Raw genomic sequence first — 22902 nt, forward strand, 5'->3', positions numbered from 1 at the left:
TTATTATTTCTTAAAGTATAAGACAGCTGATAATGAAATAACTTAGTTTTATGTGAAAGAGTCTCTTTGCACTTCAGTTTGGGTAATTTCTATTGACCTATCTTCAAGTTCAATGATTCTTTCCTCAGTTGTGTTGAATCTACCAATGTGTCTGTCAAAGGCATTCTTCAGCTCATTACTGTGTTTTTGGTTTACAGTCTATCCATTAGACTGTTTCTTACAGTTTCCACCACCTCTCAGCTGAAATTCGCCATCTGTTCTTGTACGTTATCCACCTTTCCACAAAATTCTGAAGCATATTAACCATAGTTATTTTAAATACTCTCTCTGACAGTCCCAACATCTAAGTCATCTCTGAAGTCTTTTTCTGTTAATTTCTTCTCCTGTCAACCTTTTGTTGTTGGTGGTGGTGTTGGTAATGGTAGTGATGGTTTTTTGTCTTGTTTTGGTTTTGCTTTTTTTTTTTTGGTCTCAAAAATTTTGATTTAATACTGAACATCATTTGCAGGGCAACAGAGAAAGAAAAAGACATGCTTCTTCTTCTGTTAATTTGAAGGAATGAGTCAATACAATCAAACCGAGCTGGATTTGGGTTCCGTTGCTGCCATGATTACCTTCAGTGCATCACATCCTTCAAATTGCCTCTAATTTTTCCCTTTTCGGGGGTGGTGGCGGCATTGGTGGTAATGGTGAAGATGGTCTGACAGAGGTGTTTTCTCAATGACACTATACTATTCCCAGATTTAGGTATTCCCTGTGAACCAGCACCTAAGTAAGGGTGTCTCCCCATTCTCTTGCCTCTCCGCCTACAGTGACTTGTTATTCTGTGCTTTCTAGCCTGGCTGGGGAGGAAGGGAGGGAGTTCCTCTGTTGTCCTGGTTAAACCAGGACATACTCTGTGTCCTGGGCTTTCTCAGTGATACTTTCCCTCCCCTAGGGATTGGTTGCCTTGAAATCTTAGTACTTGGATAGATTCAAGAAAAGTTATAATTTTGTACATTATCCAGTTTTCTCTTGTTGTTAGTGTGGAAGTGATGCTCCTTCCACCTTTCTACATCCCAGAGGCTGGAAGTCAAATCTGAGGATATTAATTTAAGTTTTTTTAAAGCTCTTCTCTGTGCTTTGTATTTTCTGTTTCTTTTAGGTCAGCTATTCTGTTTGTTCAACCTGGTCTAATTCATAGTGTTTTCCTCAAATATCTGATGACGCTTGGTTTTCCCTTTAAATCCATGAATAAGTGATTAGATTGGTTAGCATAGGTAATAATGCAGGTTTCCTTTGAAGCTATAAAGATTTATTTACATAAAAGGCTTCACCCCTGAATGGCAGCTCAGCGTAAGTGGGCAGTTCTTGCTGACAATTAGCGTTCCTTCAAGGTATATATGCTGGGAGAAGGCAGTACCTTTACTTTAAATCACTATCAAGTAAGGAGAAGTTTACTTTGGGATTATGTTACTTTAGGGTATTTCACTCTTGAGTAGAGCTGCCTTTCATGTCTTCCCTCTGGGTTGGTTGTAAAATTCCTCAGTCAGGCTTTGCTCTACATTTCTATGCCAAAATCTCATACCACGGAACCTAACCAGGTCAGGAATCCATTATGTTTAGAAAGCATTTGGAGCAAATGTTATAGGAAGTTACCCCAAATTCACAAAGGAAAGAAAATGGGCCAGTAGGCCCAGTTACCCTAATTATTGCTCCATCATTCCTGATTTCCATACCTGGGAATTGCAAGTTGAGGTATCTGAGAGCTCTACCAGAAACTCTCACTGCAGCCTTTTCCACTGTATTCCAGGTTGCAGTTTTCCTCTGCTCTAGTTTATTCATCAATACAATTCTATCTACTTTGTGTCTTTGAGAACTATGTCAAAAATCTTTGCTATTCCAATGGCATCCTCTTGTATTTTCACCATCACCAAGGACTTATTTTTTATGCATGTATCTTTATCATCATATCAATGAGTCATTGAGAGGGAGAGAAAGCAAATACATGGCTTGGTTTACCATACTTCAAAACTGCTTTCTGAAACCCTTGGCCCTATCCATGATACACCATGGCCCCCCTCTGTTCAGCAAGAACTCAAGTCAGACACTTTAATTTTAATAACCAAATGTCAATGCTGTCTCCTATAAATTGAATAGCTGAAGAATATGAATCTTGTTTCAATCAACTAAACAAAACACAGACTCTTTAGGCTCCCTCTCACCGAGAGTTTGGTCTCAGACTGGCCAGTGGCCAGCTCCTGTCAAAATTACAGTTAAAACCAATAAATTGTCATTCTTCTGAGCTTTCTACATCAAGGCAGACGACCAGAAAGCAATATACTTCGACTATTTTAGTTTTTCTCCCCACAGAAATGCCTTTTCTGTACTATGATTTATGATGCTCCCGTTCTCAAGGGTTAATAGATATTTCTTGCTGTAACTTTTGCAAAAATTTGCAATTGACTGTATTTCATTATGATATCTAATATCTAGCACATAAGAAACTGCATGCTAAATTCCTCTTGGAATTTGGTGCCAAGAGAAGATTTTTTTCTCCCTAAAGAACTGATATACTTCCTTGTAACAGGCAAAGGGAAGCACTGATACCTTTCATAACTCTACACAATTGGCTTGACAGCTAAGAAGGTCAGAGTTAATTTAATGCTTAAAAACAATAGGCAGATCCTATGGGAGGAAGTGTACTATACTGGAAAGCCCATGGACTTAGGAATCAGGAAGATCTGGGTTAAATTTTACTTTCACAACTCTAAACAAGTGTTAAGTTCCCTGAACTTCATTTTCCTCATCTGTAAAATGGGGATAATTTCACTTTTACTGAATATTTGCATTTTCTCAACCTGCTCCCATGAAGGTCCAAGTAGAGAGAGAAAAGTACACAACCAGCCTGATTGATTTTACCTTAAAAATAACAACCACAAAGCACAAATAGGCACCACATCCAATAATCCTATTACAATTTCCTCCTTAGTCTGCTTTCTCATTCTTGGAGATGACTACTCCATACATTCCCCCAATCCTTAAACCTCCTCTAAGTCCAATATATTAATTACCTTACCTCATAAACCTTGAAATAATAGAAGGATTTCTTCATAATCCTACCTACAACCTAATATGAAACTCGGCAGCCTCCATGCCATTTTCTTAGCCTTCTCCTCCTGTTCAATGGATAAGGCAAATATCTTCGCTTACACTTTGAATTCCTTCTTCTCCAACCTCATGTCATGCTGCTACTCTCTTCCTTACAAATTATGTTCCAGCTACAGTGGCGTCCTTTCTATCCTACAATACAGGCACTTCCTATGTCCAAGCCTTTTCACGTGCTGTTCCCATTGTTGTTACCCCAGCAATTCTTATCTTGCAAGACTGAGCTCCTCAAACCATCCTTTTCTGAGCAATCTTTGTAAAAATGGTCTCCCACAGTTAACTTCTATCACCACAGCTTGTTTCTAGTCCTTCTCACAATCTGACATTTACTTTATTTGTTGGTTTCTTGTTTACTATCTTACCCATTAGGTAATTATCCAAAATTGGAAGTCTTGATTCTTCCCCTTTCTCCCTTTCCCCCAACATCTGCTTCTCCTCCAATATTTGTTCTGATGAATGGTTAATTATCTGGCCAGTTGTCCAAACCAGAAATTGGAAACTATCTAAATTTTTCTCTCTCCTTCTCTCCTCCAATCCACTAAACCATTAACAGTAGAGTCCATCATTAAACACCTCTTGAATCCACACACTCCCTCCTCCCTTTACATTTCCAAACTGTTTTAGATTTTAATTATGTACTGCTTAGATTACTATAATAACTTCTGTCATGACAATTCTCTATGCTTAACTCTTCAAAGAGAATTTTCTAAAACATACGTCTAATCTCCTATATTATAGTCATCAACACAGTTGTATCTACTTTTTGTCTTTGAGAAATTTGCTTAAGTTATTTCAATAGATCTCCAAACTTTATGACATAACTTCCTTTATGATTAGGTTGTTATTTACCTCTCTAGCCTCTCCTGGGGACCTTTACTCAAAGGTTAGCTGAGGCTTTACTGGAATTACCTGAAATTCTCTACTCTACTTCCATGCCTCTGTATAGCTGTTCCCTCTACCTGGAAAGTCTCACCTTCCCTCCATAGCTATCTACTACATATTCTCCTAGACTCAGCTCAAGTGTCACCTCCTTTACATGGTGTTCTGATTTTCAGATGCTCATCTTCTGTGTTCCTATGGTACTCTCCATGTGTTTCTGTCATATAACCATCACATCTGTCATTCTGTTTCTAACATCTTACACAATGCCTGGTTCCTTCTGTCTGCTCCATAAATGATGAATAAATGAACTGACAAAGGCACGCGTGTACATACACACATCAATGCCCTTCCTATATCCTTTACATGCCTTAACGATCTCCTTTTACTTCTGTGTTAAAACATCTAATTGTAAATGTATTTTTTGTAAATGCTACTTCCAATGCTTTTGGGTAATAAGCAGAGAAAAAATGATGACAAACCAAAATAAAATTCTGTCCGGTGGCTTATTTCTACACATCTATACTTTCCATGGCAAGTATAGGGGGAGAGGGGGAGATTAAAATATGACAGTTTGACTTTCTTACAATCCAGTTAAGATATTACTGAAATAAATCGTTACAAATATATGGAAAATGAATCATTCTGAAAAGAAAATCTGAGGTTTACTTAGAAACCACCTTTGCCTGCCCCACCACCAAGTTGTCTGTCTGTCTTTTACTGCCTTTCACAAGCTGCATACAGGCCAACAACTGAAAGTAAAGAAACTTTAATAAATCCCAGGGGAAAATTATCCTTAGGTCCCCCAAATTTTGAAAGGCAGATATTAATTTTGAAGGAAATTTGTTTAGGAATTCCTGTCAGATGGCTCCAGGAAAATCAGAGCATGTATACAGACGAATAAAATTTAAATTTGCCGTCATTTGTAATAAATATATCTTGAATTGTAAGGTCTGTGAGAACTAATTTTTCAACTTGTGACCTTAGAACCTATGAGGAGAAAATTGTTGCACAATGCTTAATAATGTCTTTGTAAGTTCAAATAGAAATCTATAACCTTTTGATAGAAGCGAAAGCACCAATTTAAATATATTGTGTGATCCTTCTTTAATCTGAGATGCAGGCCAAATAAGCATAGTAATTCACTGACCAAGCAGAAGCTAATTAAACAGAACAAACCATATATATATTTATATATATATATATATATATATTTCACCTTAATTACTCAAATTTATTGCAAAATGACCATAATTATCATAATTGATGGAAACTTCATATAAATCATTTCTTATTGTGGCAATAAAGGATCGAAACTTTTTATTCACTGAAATTACCAAGAGGAGTTTCTCTCCCCAGATCTGAGCGATGAAATCTGACACTTCTGACCTCTTCTACACACAATGTCACTTACAGAATGAGTTTCTGCTCTTGCTTACCAAAACAGACCGAAGACTGTAAAATAGGAGTTGAGTATGGCTGATTAGAGAATTCCAATAGGTCATTCCCACCTAATGGAGGCTTTCCAGTTAACAAATGGCATCTATAGATACATCTGGGTCAGAGAATCTTCTTTTTTTTCCTTTTCTTCTTTCATTGCTGGGAAATTTATCATTAGCATAAAACTTCAAAAAATAAAGAGATTCACCAAAAAAGGTGAAGAGATCCCTATCCTTTCTGTCAATCCTATCTCCTAAGATAACCAGAATCTCAGAGCTATAAGAAATCTTGACTATATAACTCAAAATTTTGTTTGGTTTGTCTGTGAAAAGGAAATTAGCCCCAAAAGTTGGATGATTTGCCTAAGGACAAACTGAGAGACTGACAGATCTTTAATCCAGATCTCTTAGTTAAGATACAACCAAATCAAAAAAATCTTTGGAGAAAATTCACTTTACTCATCCTGTAATAAAAATGAATATAGCAGAACAAAGTTCTCCATATAAGTCCATAGGTAAAATGGAAAACTAGCAAACCATCAGTTTATCTGTTAGACATATACCAGAGAAAGCAACAACGATATTATGTTTAGTTAGAAACAAGACAGGCTTTGGAATGAAATAAATCAAAATCGGAATCTGGATCTGTTACTTATCTATGCAACCTTGAGAAATGTCTCTAAGCCCCAGTTTTCCTCATTTGGAAAAAGGGAGTAATAATTATTATCTCTTAGTACTATTTTAAGAATTAAATGATAATACCATAAGTGGAAAAAGATCTGGCATGCTACAGGATTTCAATAAAAATTACCTGCTTCCTAGGATTTATGTAGGATTCAGATTTTGCAAAGTTTTAGATAGTATGGAATAGTGAGAAAAGCACAGAATTTGGAGACAAAAGGTCTAGATCTACGTTCCAACTTTGCTCCTGTCTGTTTGTACCTCGCTAAGTCACTTACCTTCTCAGCATCTCATATATAAAATGAAGATAACAATATTTGCCATACTTAGCTTAAAGGATACTTTAAGGATCAAATATGATCATCTTTGTGCAAGCACTTTCTAACTATAAAGTACTACATAGATGTTATCATTAATATCAAGAAACTAATTGGATTAAAAAGTAGTTCCTTCCTACAAAGATTAGGGAACTCTGCTTTTATAAAGTTAACATCACTCCCCAGGCACCACTGAAGAGTTCTTAAATTTTATCAACATGTTTAAGTGTGTTTCAGTTCTACTAAACACATTTCCTTAAGACCAATGTTTCATACCATTTTCTAAACCAAATTTCAAGCAAATTAATTTAGAGTGCTGCTTCTCATTTCAAAGATTTGGGTGTTGAGTTAGAGCAAAAGACCCTGTAAACCAATATATAATTAGTTAATGTGAAGGTTATTTGGCTTGAGACACTAATGAGGGGAAATCTGTTTTTTTAATTAAACATCATAACTAATTTATCTGCCGGAAATGAAAATATATACATTAATAAACATTAATGCTGAAAAGATCAGCCCGTGACCCAGCTGGAAGTTGCTGTAGACCACAAATTGAGAACCACTGCCTTCCGGGAACGGGAAGGGGAAACTTACAGGTATGGAGTAACGAGGCCCCTCAGAGTTCTGTGGTCACCCAGCAAGTCAGAGACAGGGATAGAAATTATCTTTTTGCCTCTTTGCAATAAATCATTCAGCCGCAATGAACTCTCATAAACAAAAGTATAAAATATATAATAGGTACTAATTTCTTCCAAACGTTTACACAAATTAATCCCTATGGCACTGCTATGAGCTGCTATCCTTACTACACAGATGTATAAAAAGATTCAGAAGTTAATTAGCTCCTTTATGGTCACTCAGAAAAATCAGTAGCAAAGACAAAATGTCACATATTACTGACTCTGTATCCTAACTGAGCTTTTGGGCTGAGAACCAAGTATGCAGATAAGCACCAAGTGTCAAAGAGAAGTCGTGATATGTAAGAAGCCACCAGTAACATTTTTATTAGCCAATCACTTCACTATTGGCTAGCCAACACACTAAATCAAAGCTGCACACGCAGTGACAAATACGTTCTTCCACTTCATGTCACCAGTATCAGTGACTCCAGTGCTTCTAAAATATTTTAACTTGGCTCAAGATTCATTAAATAGTACATTCACGTAAGCAAACAAGAATGATGTTCACCACAAATGAACTTTTAATAGATAAGAAAGAGTCCCTGGTAACCTAGCAGAATCACTATAAAGAACAGTGGTCCCTAACAAGTAGATTAGGATCTACTGGTACTGAAATATGGTTATCTGTATCTAGCCAACCCTTCTTTCCAACCCCTCAGATCTTACCACCGCAGTACATAGAGATTCCCAATGGCAGAAAAGTACAGCCAATAGCAGCACTCTTTCTCCTGCTTAGATTTGAGCCCAAAGTGCCAACATTAGATCCTAACCCGCCCATGATTCTACGAGTTCAGAGAAATATAAAATAATACTCATCTCAAAAAACATATATAAAAGCGGGATGAAAGCTCCTGAAGTACAAAGTCAGTGTTAAAAGCCAACAATTCTGACCCATTCTGGCAAATACATATTTAACTTGAGCATTACCAGCCTTTCTTTCCATGATAAAGTGGAGATACAAGAATGTGCTGACTAATTCTGACTTGGACTGTCAGAATTAAAACAGGGATTTACAAAATCCTATCATCTTCCTTCGCAGCACTGTTTGGTATCAGTAACTTTGAACACAGGCTCTGTCATAACTTGCTATGTGGGTTTGGGCCTCTGAAACTCAGTTTCCTCATCTATAAACTGGATAATAATATATGATATCTTTATTAGTAGGGAGATAATAACAATACCTTTAATTCATAGGACAATCAGTAAGAACAAAATGAGATGAAGAATAGAAAACACATGACACTGCCTGGCACTAATAAGCATTCTACAAATATGAGCAATTATTATTACACCTCAGGCTTTTAAATGGGACAGAAGTCACTGTTTAGAAGTTCACCTGTTTCAAGGCTGGTGATAGACTTCTTGGGACTTCCCTCTATCAGTATAAGAGGGAAAAACACAACTGGGAACACAACTGAAGAACTGTATCTCCCCATCTTTTTACCATATGCCAGAATAATATACATTCCATGGACTTTACACATCACACTACTGATAAAAAGGGGGTATCATACTGTGATTGAGTTTCGGAATCAATAGAAAGATTTTAACCACATCACCTGTCATTGGTTGTGTGAACTTCAGTAAGGTTATTTACTGTCCCTGACTGTGAACTAGAGTTTCCTCAACTGTAAATGTAAATAATAGTACCTACCTAATAAAGTTACTGTGGTAATTAAATAACTAATATCTTACCTATAAGTATGATAACTGAAATACTGTAGCTATTATTTTTGCTTCTCTTATTAGAAAAAGGCAAAAGTCCCCGACCCCTCTAAAATCCTATAGTGTTTTCATTTTAAAAACTTATGGTCTTGAAAAAGATATGTAGACATACATGCTACAGGTAGGAGGCAATCTGAGTATTATAAAACTTGATGGTACTTCCAAAGCACCAAAGAAATGTGTCTTTTCACAGAAGATGAGACCTCTTAGAAGAGATCTTATATGTACACCACAGCTATCTATTTATTTGGAGTCATTCTAACAGAGACTCTATGGAAATGGACTTTGCTCATAATATGTCATGATTTTAAATGGCATTATCCCAGACTCTCAAGTATAAATGTTAATATGCAATCTGTATTGGAACACGGATAGTTCTGACAATCACTGCCAAAGAATATACACTTTTTCTACAGTATTTCTCATGACAATATCAGTTTTCCCAAATGAATACTAAGCTAGAAGCTACAGAAGTCTTCGTCCTTTAGCAGTGATGCCCGTAACATTAGACTATGATTCATTCCTTCAACAAATATTTATTGAATGCTTACTATGCCCCAGGCACTATCCCAACCCTCCGCGATCTTACTAGAGGAAGAAACAAACTAACAACTACAATGCTATAATGGAAAAGCACAGGTGCTACGGAAACACACCAAAGGGAAGAGAGCCAGTGAAGATTTCCTGGAGAAAGCGCCAATTAACAGAGGCGTAAATGCAAGTGAGACAGACTAAAGCAAATTTAAGTTTCTTTTAGTTCTAAAAGAACGTGAGTATGGCTAAAGCATTCAGATTGAGGTGGATCATAGGAGGCCATCTTCAGTCAGGAAGGACTTTAAATAAACAGTACAGAAGTTCAACAAGGTGTGATACAGGAATAAGACAGAAAGCATTTTGTTCCTATTTTTATAAGATCATTTCAATTTTACAACTCATCTGATCATCATACACATCTCTGCTACACAAAGTGTGCTCCACAGACCAGCAACATCAGCAGAACTTAGGAGCCTGTTAAAACTCAGCAGGATATCAACACAGTCATAAGTACTATTATTAACTTTACTTTAGAGATGAAGCCAAGTAATTGGACAAGGTTGCACAGCTGGCGAATAATGAAGCCAGGCATGCATCAAAGCACTCTGAATCAAAACCTATCCCTTTAAATTTAAACTATATTTTTCTAAAATTAACTGAAATGAAGTAAAATCACAGTTACAAAATTATTCTTTGAGTCTAACCTGTATTTCATACAGTGTAAAAATTTAAAACTTGTTAACTATGGCCTACTTTATTCACATTCCAAATACACTGCCAACACAATTGATTTTGTTTGCCATTACATGTCATTTATTTATCAATCTCAACTGTCTGAAATACACTGAAAATAAATAGGTAGCCAAAAAGGGATGTAAGGCAGATGAACTAAGGATAAAAGATTCATGCACTATATGTAATGCACATTACCTAGAAGAGAGCCCGTCAGAGCCTCACTCTGTGCTCATGCACGCTGGGTGCCACGTAAGGCACTATGCTGGGCACTAAGAAGGATACTAACATAAAAATGTAAAGCTTCTGCCCTCAAAGTCCAAACCAACTAATAAGTAAAATAAGCAACATCAAAAATACTATGGGGGGGACTTCCCTGGTGGTCCAGTGGGTAAGACTGCACTCCCAATGCAGGGGGCCTCGGTTTGATCCCTGATCGGGTAACTAGATCCCACACGCATGCCGCAACTAAGAGTCTGCATGCTGCAACTGAAGATCCCACGTGACGCAACTAAGACCCGGCAAAGCATAAATAAATAAATAAATAAAATATTAAAAAAAAAATACTATGGGTCCACAGGAGGAGCAAGAAATCTCTGGATGAGGGAGAAAAAAGCCTGTAAAGAGAGCTCATATTTAAGTATGTCTTTGAAGGAGCAAAATAACTGAACCAAGTAGAGATGGGAAAAGCATATTCTCATAACAAGCACAGAGGTGAGAAAGCACAGGAAAAAGGCTTTTACTTCTGAATGATGGAATAACATACATCAGATTTACCCTCCCACTGTAAACAACTAAAAAATCATACAAAATTATACACGACAACAGCTTCAGGCACTGGATAAAGGCAGCCCAGGACAGTGGTTTCTGAGAGCAGGGAAACAAACAAGGTGAGCCTTATACTCCTCCAGCTTCCTGGGTGGGGAGTGTTTCTAGGCCACAATACAGAGCAGGTAGACAAATGAGAGCCCCAACAGTGTTCAGGAGACTCTTCTCTTCACACCATACACAAAAGTTAACCCCAAATAAATCACAGACATAAATCTAATAACTAAAATGATAAAAATTCTGGAAGAAAACAGGAGAAAATCTTAAGTGTCCTTGAGTTAAGCGAAGATTTCTACAAGACAAAGTTTATCTAAAAAGAAATGATGAATAAACTCAAAAGACATTATTAAGGAGAAAAATATGTAAAACATGTATCTGATAAATAACATGTATCTAGAGTATATAAAGAACTCTTAGACATCAATAATAAGATATTCTCAAACACTCCCAAAGGGAAAAAATTTTAAAAAGCAGCCAGAAAAGATCTAAACATTTCACCAGAGAAAAGATACAGATAACAGATAAGCACAGGAAAACATGTTCAACCTCATTCGTTATCAGAGAAATACAAATTAAAACCACAATGAGAAACAACCATACATCTCCTAGGATGGCTAAAATGAAAAATGTTTGGATATGAAGTAAATGGAACTCTCATGCATTGCTAGTGGGAATGCCAAACAGCATAACAGTTTTATAAAGTTAAACACACTCTTACTATATACATTCAGCAAGCCTACCCCTAGTTATTTAACCAAGAGAATATGCCCACACAAGGGCTTCTACTCGAATATTTACAGCAACTTTGTTCATAATAACTCAAGACAGGAACCAAATCTAGTATACAGATAAATGTATAAACAAATTGTGTGTGTGTATTCCACACACACACAGTGGAATAGTACTCAACAATAAAAAGAAATTCATTCCTGACACATGCAACCACATGGATAAATCCCAAAATCATTATGCTAAGTGAAAAAGAGCCAAATATAAAGAGTATATATTACATGATTCCATTTACATAAAATTCTATAAAAGGCAAATGATGTCAGAAAGCAGATCAGTAGTTGCCAGTGGTCAAAAGGTAGGGGAATGAACTGACTACAAAGAGGAAAGGGGAAATTTTTAGTGTGATGGAAATGTCTTTCATTCACCATCGTGGCAGTTACTTGTCTGACTATATTAGTTAAACTTATTAAATTGTATATTTAAAATTGATTAATTTTATTGTATATAAATTATACCTCAAGTAAACAGATTTTTAGAAAGAAAAGACAAAGAAATGAATGCTCACATACTGAACTCTTAAAAATTCATTAAAAAATAGTAACACAAAATGACAAAATGATGTTAAAAATGTAAACCACAAAATAAAAACCACAAAGTTTATAATAAAACACCATACTTAACGGTGAAACACTGAAAGCTTTCTCCCTGAGACTAGAAACGAGACATAGATATCCACTGTCACCACTTCTATTTAATATTATAATGGATGTACTAGACAGTGCAATCAGGCCAGAAAAAAAATTTTAAGGCATTAATTTTTCTCTCTCTTGTTTGGCTGTGTAGCGTGTGGGATCTTAGTTCCCCGACCAGGAACTGAACCCACCCCTCTGCAGTGGAAGTGTGGAGTCTTAACCACTGGACTGCCAGGGAAGTCCCTTAATGCATTAATATTAGGAAATAAATTTAAATGCCATTATTTGCAGGTGAACTGACTGTACACATAAAATTCAAAAGAATCTAACAACAATCAGAATTAATAAGTTCCTTGGATATACACACATAACTCGCAGATATCACGGGTCTGGTTCCAGACCACCACAACAAAGCAAATACTGTAATAAAGCAAGTCACATGATGTTTTTGGTTTTCTAGTACACATAAAAGTTACGTTTACACTATTCTGTAGTCTATTAAGTGTGCAATAGCATTATGTCTAAAAAAACAAGGTGCATACCTTAATGAAAATATACTTTGTTACTAAAAAAAAAGTTAACCATCATCTGAGCCTTTGGAGAGTCATAATCTTTTTGCTGGTAGAGGGTCTTGCCTTGATGTTGACTGCTAATTGATCAGGGTGGTGGGTGCTGAAGGTTGGAGTGGCTATGGCCAATTTCTTTCTTCTTTTTTTGCGGTACACGGGCCTCTCACTGTTGTGGCCTCTCCCGTTGCGGAGCACAGCCTCCGGACGTGCAGGCTCAGCGGCCATGGCTCACGGGCCCAGCCGCTCCGCGGCATGTGGGATCTTCCCGGACCGGGGCACGAACCCGCGTCCCCTGCATCAGCAGGCGGACTCTCAACCACTGCGCCACCAGGGAAGCCCTATGGCCAATTTCTTAAAACAAGACAGCAATAAAGTCTGCCACATAGATTGACTCTTCCTTTCACAATTTCTCTGTAGCATACAGTGCTCGCTGTTTGTTAGCATTTTACCCACAGTAGAACTCCTTTCAAAACTGGAGTCAATCTTCTCTCAAGCCCTGCTGCTTTATCAACTAAGTTTATTTAATATTCTAAATCCTTTGTTGTTGTTTCAACAATCTTCACAGCATCTTCACCAGTAGTTTCCATCTCAAGAAACCACTTTCTTTGCTTATCTGTAAGAAGTAACTCCTTATCCGTTTAAGTTTATCATGAGCTTGTGGCATTTCAATCACATCTTCAGGCTCCACTTCTAATTCTAGTTCTCTTACTATTTCCACCACATCTGCAGAGCTCTTGGGTGACCAGGTACACTATCAATGAGCAGTGATATTTTGAAAGAAATCTTTTCTCCTAAGCTGTAGGTCTCAACAGTGTGCATAAAATATTCGGTAAACTATGCTGTAAACAGAGGTGTGTGCTGCTATCCAGGCTTTCTTTTTCCATTTACAGAGCACAGGCAGAGTAGATTTAGCATAATTCTTAAGGGTCCTAGGATTTTGAGAATGGTAAACGAGCACTGGCTTTGACTTAAAGTCACCAGCTGCATTAGCCCCTAACAACAGAGTCAGCCTGTTCTTTGAAGCTCTGAAGCCAGGCATTGACTTCTCTTCTTTAGCCATGAACATCTTAGATGGCATCTTCTTCCAGTATATGGCTGTTTTGTCTTCACTGCAGCTCTGTTGTTTAGTGTAACCACCTTCATTCATTATCTAGCTAGATCTTCTAGATAACCTGTTGCAGCTCCTACATCAGCACTTGCTGCTTCACCTTGCACTTCTATATTATTGAGAACGCCTCTTCCCTTAAACCTCACGGGCTAGTCTCTGCTAGCTTCAAACTTTTCTTCTGCAGCTTCTTCACCTCTCTCAGCCTTCACAGAATTGAAGAGAGTTAGGGCCTTGCTCTGGATTAGGCTTTGGCTTAAGGGAATGTTGTGGCTGATTTGATCTTCTATCCAGACCTTTAAAGCGTTCTCCATATTAGCAATACAGCTATTTCACTTTTTTATCATCCATGTACTCAATGGAGTAGCACTTTTAATTTCCTTCAGGAACTTTTCTTTGCATTCACAACTTGGCTGCTTGGCTCAAGAGCCTAGCTTTCAGCCTGTCTTGGCTTTCAAAATGTTTTCCTCACTAAGCTTAATCATTTGTATCTTTTGATTTAAAGTGAGAGACGTATGACACTTCCTTTCACTTGAACACTCAGAGATCACTGTAGGGTTATTAACTAACCTAATTTTGAAATTATTGTGGCTCAGGGAATAGGGAGGCCCCAGGAGTGGAAGAGAGACAGGGGAACGGCCAGTTAGTGCAACAGTCAGAACACACATAACGTTTATCGATTAAGTTCGTTGTCTTATATGGGCGTGATTCGTGGTGCCCCAAAACAAGTACAATTGTACACCAAAGATGACTGATCACAGATCACTATAACAAATACAATAATAATGTAAAAGTTTGAAGTATTGCAAGAATTACCAAAATGTAACATAGAGACATGAGTGAGCAAAATGTAACATAGAGACATGAGTGAGCAAAAGCTATTGTAAAAATGGTACCAATAAACTTTCCCAACACAAGAGTGTCACAAACCTTCAATTTAAAAAAAAAGCAATTATCTGCAAAGTGCAATAAAGTGAAGTGCAATAAAATTAGGTATGCCTGTAAAATTATTATACAAAAATCAACTGTAATAAGCACGTTAGCCATTAGGGAAATGTGATTCAATACTACCATGTGAGGGACTTCCCTGGTGGTCCAGTGGTTAAGAATCCACCTTCCAATGCAAGGGACACGGGTTCGATCCCTGGTCGTGGAACTAAGATCCCATGTGTCGAGGGGCAACTAAGCCTGCACACTCTAGACCCCATGCGCCACAACTACTGAGTCTGTGAGCCACAACTAGAGAGAAGCCCGCGTGCCACAACTAAGACCTGATGCAGCCTAAATAAATAAATAAATATTAAAAAAAAAAAAACTACCATGAGATACCACTTCACACTCATTAGGAAGGCTACAATAATAAAGAGAGAAAATAACAAGTATTGGTGAGGACATGGAGAAACTAGCACCCTCATACATTGCTGGTGGGAAAGTAAAATGGTTACGGCTGCTGTGAAAAGCAGCTGGCAATTGCTCAAAAAGTTAAACAGTTAGCACATGACCTAGCAATTCTACCCTCAGGCGTATTCAAGAGAAATAAAAACATACTTCCTTACAAAAACTTATATATGAATGTTCAAAGAAGCATTACTCATAATAGGCAAAAACTGGAAACAATCCAAATTTTCATCAACTGATGAATGGATAAATAAAACATAGTATATCCATGTAATTGAATTTTATTTTTAAAAAAAAGAAGTAATGACACATGCTACAACATGAATGAACCTTGAAACGTTACATTAAATGAAAAACGTGAGTCACAAAAGACCACATATTGTATGATTCCATTTACATATTGTCCAGAAAAGACAAATTTATAGAGACAGAAAATGAATCAGTGGTTGCTTAGGATTTATGAAAGGGGAAATTTGGAACAACTGTTTAATGGGTATGAATTTTCTTTTAGGAGGGACAATTAGACTGTGATCATTGTATAACCCTATAAATAAACCAAAAAAGACTGAATTATACACTTTAAAATGAACTGCATGGTATATGAATTAAATCTCAATAAAGCTGTTTAAAAAACTTTCTGTAATTTTCTTATCTTATGTCATAAAATAATTAGAATAGAATCAATTTAATTATAGTATAATTGAATTTAATTGTAAATGTAATTAGCTTATAATAAATAAATAAATAATCGATCACTGTGAGAGCTGCAGCTGCAGGGCCATTACCCTAACATTAGAATTGCTAATTTGTCTATAAAACTTCCAGGGAACATTTCTTTGCACATATAATAAAATCAATACTACTTTAAAAAAATCATTCATATTTCCATATATCAGCAACAAGTAGAAAATAAAAGTTAAAGATAGTTATAACAGTTATCATAAAACATCAAAAATAGAAATATTGATAAATTCAGTGAATCATGGAAAACATCCATTTGCTAACAACTACTTTATTTCAATAAGATTTTGTAAAAGTGATCTAACAAACAAAGGCATATACCATTTTCTTGGAATGGAAGACTCAATACTGTAAAGATGTCTATTAACCCCAATTGTGTTGGTAAATATATCAAATGTATTCCCAATCAAAATCCTAATAAGGTTTCTTTTCTGTGTAGAAGTTCACATGAAAATGCAAAAGGACAAGAATAACCTAGGTGATCTTGAAGAACAGCTAAGCTGAAGAACTTTAACAGAGGGCAAGACCAAATATAACATGAGAGAAATTAAAACAGTAAGATAAGGGCAAAAGAATAGAGTAACAGTTCAGTGAAACAGAACAGATGGTCTTGTAACAGACAAGTATATGTTTACCTTATTTATGACAAAAGAGAAACAGCAGTGTGATGGGGAAAGGATGGTTTTCAATAAATGGTGCTGGGCCAATTGACTATATATAAAAAGTGAGTCTTGACTCTTATCTTACATCATACACAAAAAAATCAATTCCTGATTAATTATAGACATAAATGTAAAAAGTTCAAGAGTAAACATTTAAAAGAAAACACAGAAGATCTTTATGACATTAAAATAGACCAATATTTCTTAAACTAGACACAAAAGACCTTAACTAAAAAAGACAAGACTGATAAAATGGAACTTGTGTTCATGTAAAGGTATCACAAAAGGGTGAACTAGCAAGCCACAGGATGGGAGAATATATTTTCAATGCATATTTCAAACAAAGAAACCATACCCATAATATATAATCAAAAAATAATATTACTCAAACCAATAGAGGTGGGGGGAGCAGCAAAAGACTTTTAACAGGTGCTTCAAAAGGAATGTATCCCAATCAGCAAGAAATATACGAAATAGTGTTCAACTTCGTTAGTCTTCAGGGAAATCAAAATTAAAATTGCAAGGAGACACTAACAACATACCCACCAGGAAGGCTAAAATACAAAAGACAGAAAGTACCAAACACTGACAAGGATGGAGGATACACTGCTGGATGAAGAAGAGGTAAATTGGCACAACTACTTTGGAAAACGTTTGGACACAACCTACTAAAGCTGAAGATATGCATATACTATGACTACGTAATTCTGCTCCTGGGTTTGTATCTAAAAGAAATGCATTAAAAAACTTCTTTAAGAAACATGTACTATACCATTCACAGAAACATTACCTGTAATAGTCCCAAACTAGAAATGAATGAAATGCCAAAAGCAAGAATAAATAAATACATGTTCATTCAGTGTAATACTACTGGCAGCAAAAATAAACTAAGACTACATTACATTCAGGTAGGGATGAATCTTACAAACAAAATGTTGAACAAAAGCCAGCACATAAAATGTACATATTATATGGTTCTATGTGTATAAAGTTCAAAATTAGGCAAACCCAATCTATGGTATAGTGAGTCAAGGTAGTAGTTAGTCTGGCTAGAGATGCCATGAATGGAAGAGGACATGAAACTTCTGGGCTTCTGGGGTCCTTGTCTCTGTTTCTTGATGGAGATTCTGCTTATGCAGGTGTGTTCATTGTGAAAATGTGAAGTGTGTCTGTGCGTGTATACACTATACTATACGTATTAACTTCAAAATACTTCAAAAATTTTTAAAAAATTGTTTTAGTATATTTATACAAAGATGACTATTTGAGCCTATGGAGAAAAAGAAAGGAAAATTACTGAATGTGGAGGCTAGGCTGTTTGTATGGTGTTTTTACTCACCTTTGTCCTGTAACGCAATTTGCTCCTTATGCAGTAATGCCACCTCCCGTCCCAAAGCTTTCTTCTGTCTTTCCAGTTCATTTCGAAGCACCAAAATTTTTAATTGCAGGCACTCACTTTCTTTTTTCTAAATAATTAAAAGTACAGGTAAATTTATGAATATAAAAGTTATTCCTACGAATAACTGCGCATTCACAATGTTTCAAAATGTGACTGGTTTAAAGCACTTTAATATTCATGTAACTTATAGATCTCTTGAGTAACTTAATTATCAGCACCTGTCATTTTAATGGAAAGAATACAGATGTAAGCAAAGAACAGAGTAGAAATAAAATCTCAAATCTGGGAACAGTTCTAAGAACCTAAAAGACACTATAAAATATCTCAGGCCTCTTTCCTAACACCACAATACAATAAGACACAAATTAATAATAAAAAAGAAATGGAGTTCTCAAAATGTTAAACATAGAATTACCTTAGGACCCAGCAATTCTACTTCTAGACATATGTATATACCCAATAGAATAAAAAACATGTCCATACAAAAATGTAAATATGAATGTTCATAGCAGCATTATTCATAATAGCCAAACAATGAAATCAATCCAAATGTCCATTATCTGATGAATAGATAAATAAAATGTGGTATATATCAATGGAATATTATTTGGCAATAACAAGAAATGAAGTACTGATATATGCTACAACATGGATGAATCTTGAAAACATTACGCTAACTAAAAAAAAGCCAGTTTTAAAAGGCCACAGACTCCATTTATATGAAATTACCGAAATAAGCAAATCCATAGAAACAAAAAGTAGATTTCCATCCTTACCAAGCTGAACATAGGTGCTCTAATATTTCACAGATTTTGGAGAAAGCCAAGCAGGGACCTGGTGCTTTCATCCCTTCCAGACAGTAACTAACCAAGCCCCCTATAATGTCAGTGGATACCACAGGGAGAGCCTGCAGCCTCACTACAGATGTAACAAGATAACCTTCTCCCTTCCTGCTGGGTAATATCAGAGGAGGCCAAGTAGAGAGTCAGAACTTTCACTACTATGCAGTGCTATTGAGACCACCTTACTCCCTATGTGGGCAGCTGGAACTCCTATTCCTAGTCAGCATTAACAAGCCCTCTTACACTCACACACAAACACTCCTCTGCCACGTGAGCGTCAATGGAAGCTTCTTGGGGAACTTGGACTTCCACCCCAACCTGGCAGTAATGAGATGGTGCCTCTTCCTTCCACTACCAGAGGTGTCAGAGGAAGCCAGGTAAAATAGAAGGTTTAAATAAGATCCAGAGACTCATAATACCCCAAATGTACTAGTTTCAATCAAAAATCACTCATCAGATCAAGAACCAGGAAGATATCAAAGTGAATAAAAAAGGATAATCAAAAGATGCCAACACTTGAGACAAGTAGACATGTTACAACTATCTGACAACGATCTGAGAGTAGCCATCACAAAAATGCTTCAATAGAAATTAAGAACCTATATGGGAATATAATGTAAAAAAGAATGGATATATGTATATGTAAATGTATAACTGATTCACTTTGCTGTACAGTAGAAACTAAAACAACATTGTAAATCAACTATACTCCAATAAACATTAATTTAAAAGAAGAAATTAAGAACATGCTTGAAACAAAAATATAGAACTTCTTGACCAAAAAAACCCGTAAAATCTCAATAAAGAAAGTAAAGACCTAAAGAACTGAAATAAAAAACTCAATGAATGAGCTCAACAGCAGAATGTAGGAAATAGAGAAAAGAATCTTTAATCTGGAAGATCAAACAATAGAAACTACCCAATTTAAACAACAGAGATAAAAATGAACAGAGCCTCAGAAATCCGTGGAATGATAGCAAAAGATCTAGCACTTGTATCATCAAGTACCAGGACGAAAGGAGAAAGTGGGCAGGAATGAAAAGTACTTGTAGTAAATAATGGCTAAAAACTTCCCAAATTAGGCAAAAGAAATAAATCTACAGATTCAAGAAGTTAGTGAACTCCAAAAAGAATAAATTAAATGGAAAAAACCACAAAGTAAACAAAACCAAAAGCTGTGTTTTTGAAAAGGTCAGTAAGATTGATAAAATTCTAGCCAGGCTAACCAAGAAAAGACAGAAATTACTAATATGAAGAATGAAAGAGGAGCCATCACAACTGATCTCATGGACATTAAAAGAATAATTAAAAATACTATAAACAACTCTATGCCCATAAATTTGGTAACTTAGATGAAATGGATCAATTCCTTGAAAGACAATCTACCAAAACTCACACTAGGAGAAACTGACAATCTGAATAGGCCTATATATATATATATATATATATATAAGAAATTAAATCAATAATTAATTATCTTCCAAAACAGAAAGTACCAATCCAGATGGCTTCACTGGTAAATTTTACCGAACATTTAAATAAGACATTATATCAGTTTTTGAAAATCTCTTCCAAAATACAGAAGAACTTCCTAACTCATTCTATGAGGCCAGCATCATCCTCACACCAAAACCAAAGCCATCACTAGAAAGGAAAATTACAGACCAGTATTTCTGATAAACATAGGTACAAAATCCCCAACAAAATATTAGCAAATCAAATCCATCAACATATAAGAAGAATTATACACCATGGCCAAATGAACTATACTCCAGGTATGCAAGACAGGTTTAACTTTCAATAATCAATTAATGGATTTCACCACATCAACCAGGCTAAAGAAAAAAATAATCATATAACCATATCAATGGGTGCTGAAAAAGCATGTGACATTCAACTAGAAATAAAGGAAAACTTCATCAATTTGGTAAAGAATACTTGCCAAGAAACCTACTAATATTTGCCAAAATACTTAATGGTGAAAACCCAGATGCTTTCTCCCTATGTTGGAGAACAACACAGGATGTCCCCTTTCACCACTCTCTTAAACATGTACTGAAAGTCCTAGCTATACAATAAGGCAAAAAAAGGAAATAAAAGCTATGTATACTTGGAAAGAAATAAATGAAGTCATCTTTGTTTACAGATGATATGATTGTCTATGTAGAAAATCCCAAAGAATTGACAAAACAAAAACAAAAAACCAACCCCAAACCTCCTGAAACTAACAAGTGATTATAGCAAGGTTGCATGATACAGGGTTAATACACAAAAGTCAACTGCTTTCTTATGTAACAAGGAATAATGGGAATTTGAAATTAAAAACATAACATCAATTATATTAGTATTAAAAAATAAAATACTTAGGTACAAATCTAACAAATTATGTAGAAGATCTATATGAAGAAAACTACAAAACTCCAATGAAAGAAATCAAAGGAGACCCAAATAAGTGGAGAAACTGTCCATGTTCAGGGATAGGAAGACACTATTATGATATCAATTTTTCCCAACTTGACCTATAGATTAAGTGACATCCCAGCAAATTATTTTGTGGATATCAACAAAGTGATTCTAAAGTTTATAGAGAAAAGCAAAAAACCCAGAATCACCAACAAAATACTGGAGAAGAACGAAGTTGGAAGACTGACACTACCTTCTGTCAAGACTTACCATAAAACTACAGTAATCAGGATAATGTGGTATGGGCAAAAGAATAGACAAACAAATCAGTGGAACAGAATATAGAGCCCAGAAATAGAAACACACAAATATGGTCAACTAATCTCTGACAAAGGAATAAAAGCAATTCAATGGAGAAAGGATAGTCTTTTTCACCAAATGGTGCTGGAACCACTGGACACCCACATACAAACAAACAACAAAAAAAAATTTAGATATAGACCTGTATCTTTCACAAAAATTAACTCAAAATCAATCACAGATCTAAATGTGAAATAATAATTACTATTCACCTTTTAGAGGATAACAGTGGAGAAAACCTAGGTGACCTTAGGCTTGGAGATGACTTTTTACATACAACACCAAACACATGAGCCATGAAAGAAGAAACTGTTAAGTTGGACTTCATTAAAATTAAGACTTCTGCTCTGCAAAAATGACTATTAATAGAATGAAAAGACAAGCCACAGACTGGGAGAAAATATTTGAAAACCACTTATCTGATAAAGAATAGAATACAAAATATGCAAAGAATTCTAAAAACTCAACAATAGAAATATAAACAACCCAATTAAAAAATGGGCAAACGATCTGAACTGTCACCTTACCAAAGAAGATACAGAGATTATCATATGAAAATAAGCATATAAGCATATGAAAAGATTCTCAATATCACAAGTCATCAGGGAATTGCAATTAAAACAATTAGATAGGGGCTTCCCTGGTGGCGCAGTGGTTAAGAATCTGCCTGCCAATGCAGGGGACATGGGTTCGAGCCCTGGTCCGGGAAGATCCCACATGCCGTGGAACAACTAAGCCCGTGAGCCACAACTACTGAGCCTGTGCTCTAGAGCCCGTGAGCCACAACACTGAGCCCGCGTGCTGCAACTACTGAAGCCAGCGTGCCTAGAGCCCGTGCTCCACAACAAGAGAAGCCCCCACAATGAGAAGCCCATGCACCGCGACAAAGAGTAGCCTGCGCACCACAACGAAGAGTAGCCCCCGCTCGCTGCAACTAGAGAAAGCCTGTGAGCAGCAACGAAGACCCAACGCAGCCAAAAAATAAAATAAAATAAATTTAAAAAATGAAAAACAATTAGATTACCACTACACACCTA

The 22902-nt window shown here is 36.1% G+C and overlaps 1 protein-coding gene across 7 annotated transcripts in view; it reads right to left on the reverse strand.

Moving 5' to 3' along the window:
• Positions 1–22902, reverse strand: part of LOC101316208 (diacylglycerol O-acyltransferase 2) — a 364872-nt gene that overhangs the window by 145253 nt on the left and 196717 nt on the right. For all 7 annotated transcript variants that reach the window (XM_073808430.1, XM_073808431.1, XM_073808432.1 and 4 more), the window contains one exon: positions 18201–18327. In XM_073808430.1, coding sequence (XP_073664531.1) covers positions 18201–18327 — 127 coding nt within the window. The remainder of the gene's footprint in view (positions 1–18200; positions 18328–22902) is intronic.

This window comes from Tursiops truncatus, chromosome 8 (genome assembly GCF_011762595.2).
Source record: "Tursiops truncatus isolate mTurTru1 chromosome 8, mTurTru1.mat.Y, whole genome shotgun sequence".
NCBI classification, from domain to species: Eukaryota; Metazoa; Chordata; class Mammalia; order Artiodactyla; family Delphinidae; genus Tursiops; species Tursiops truncatus.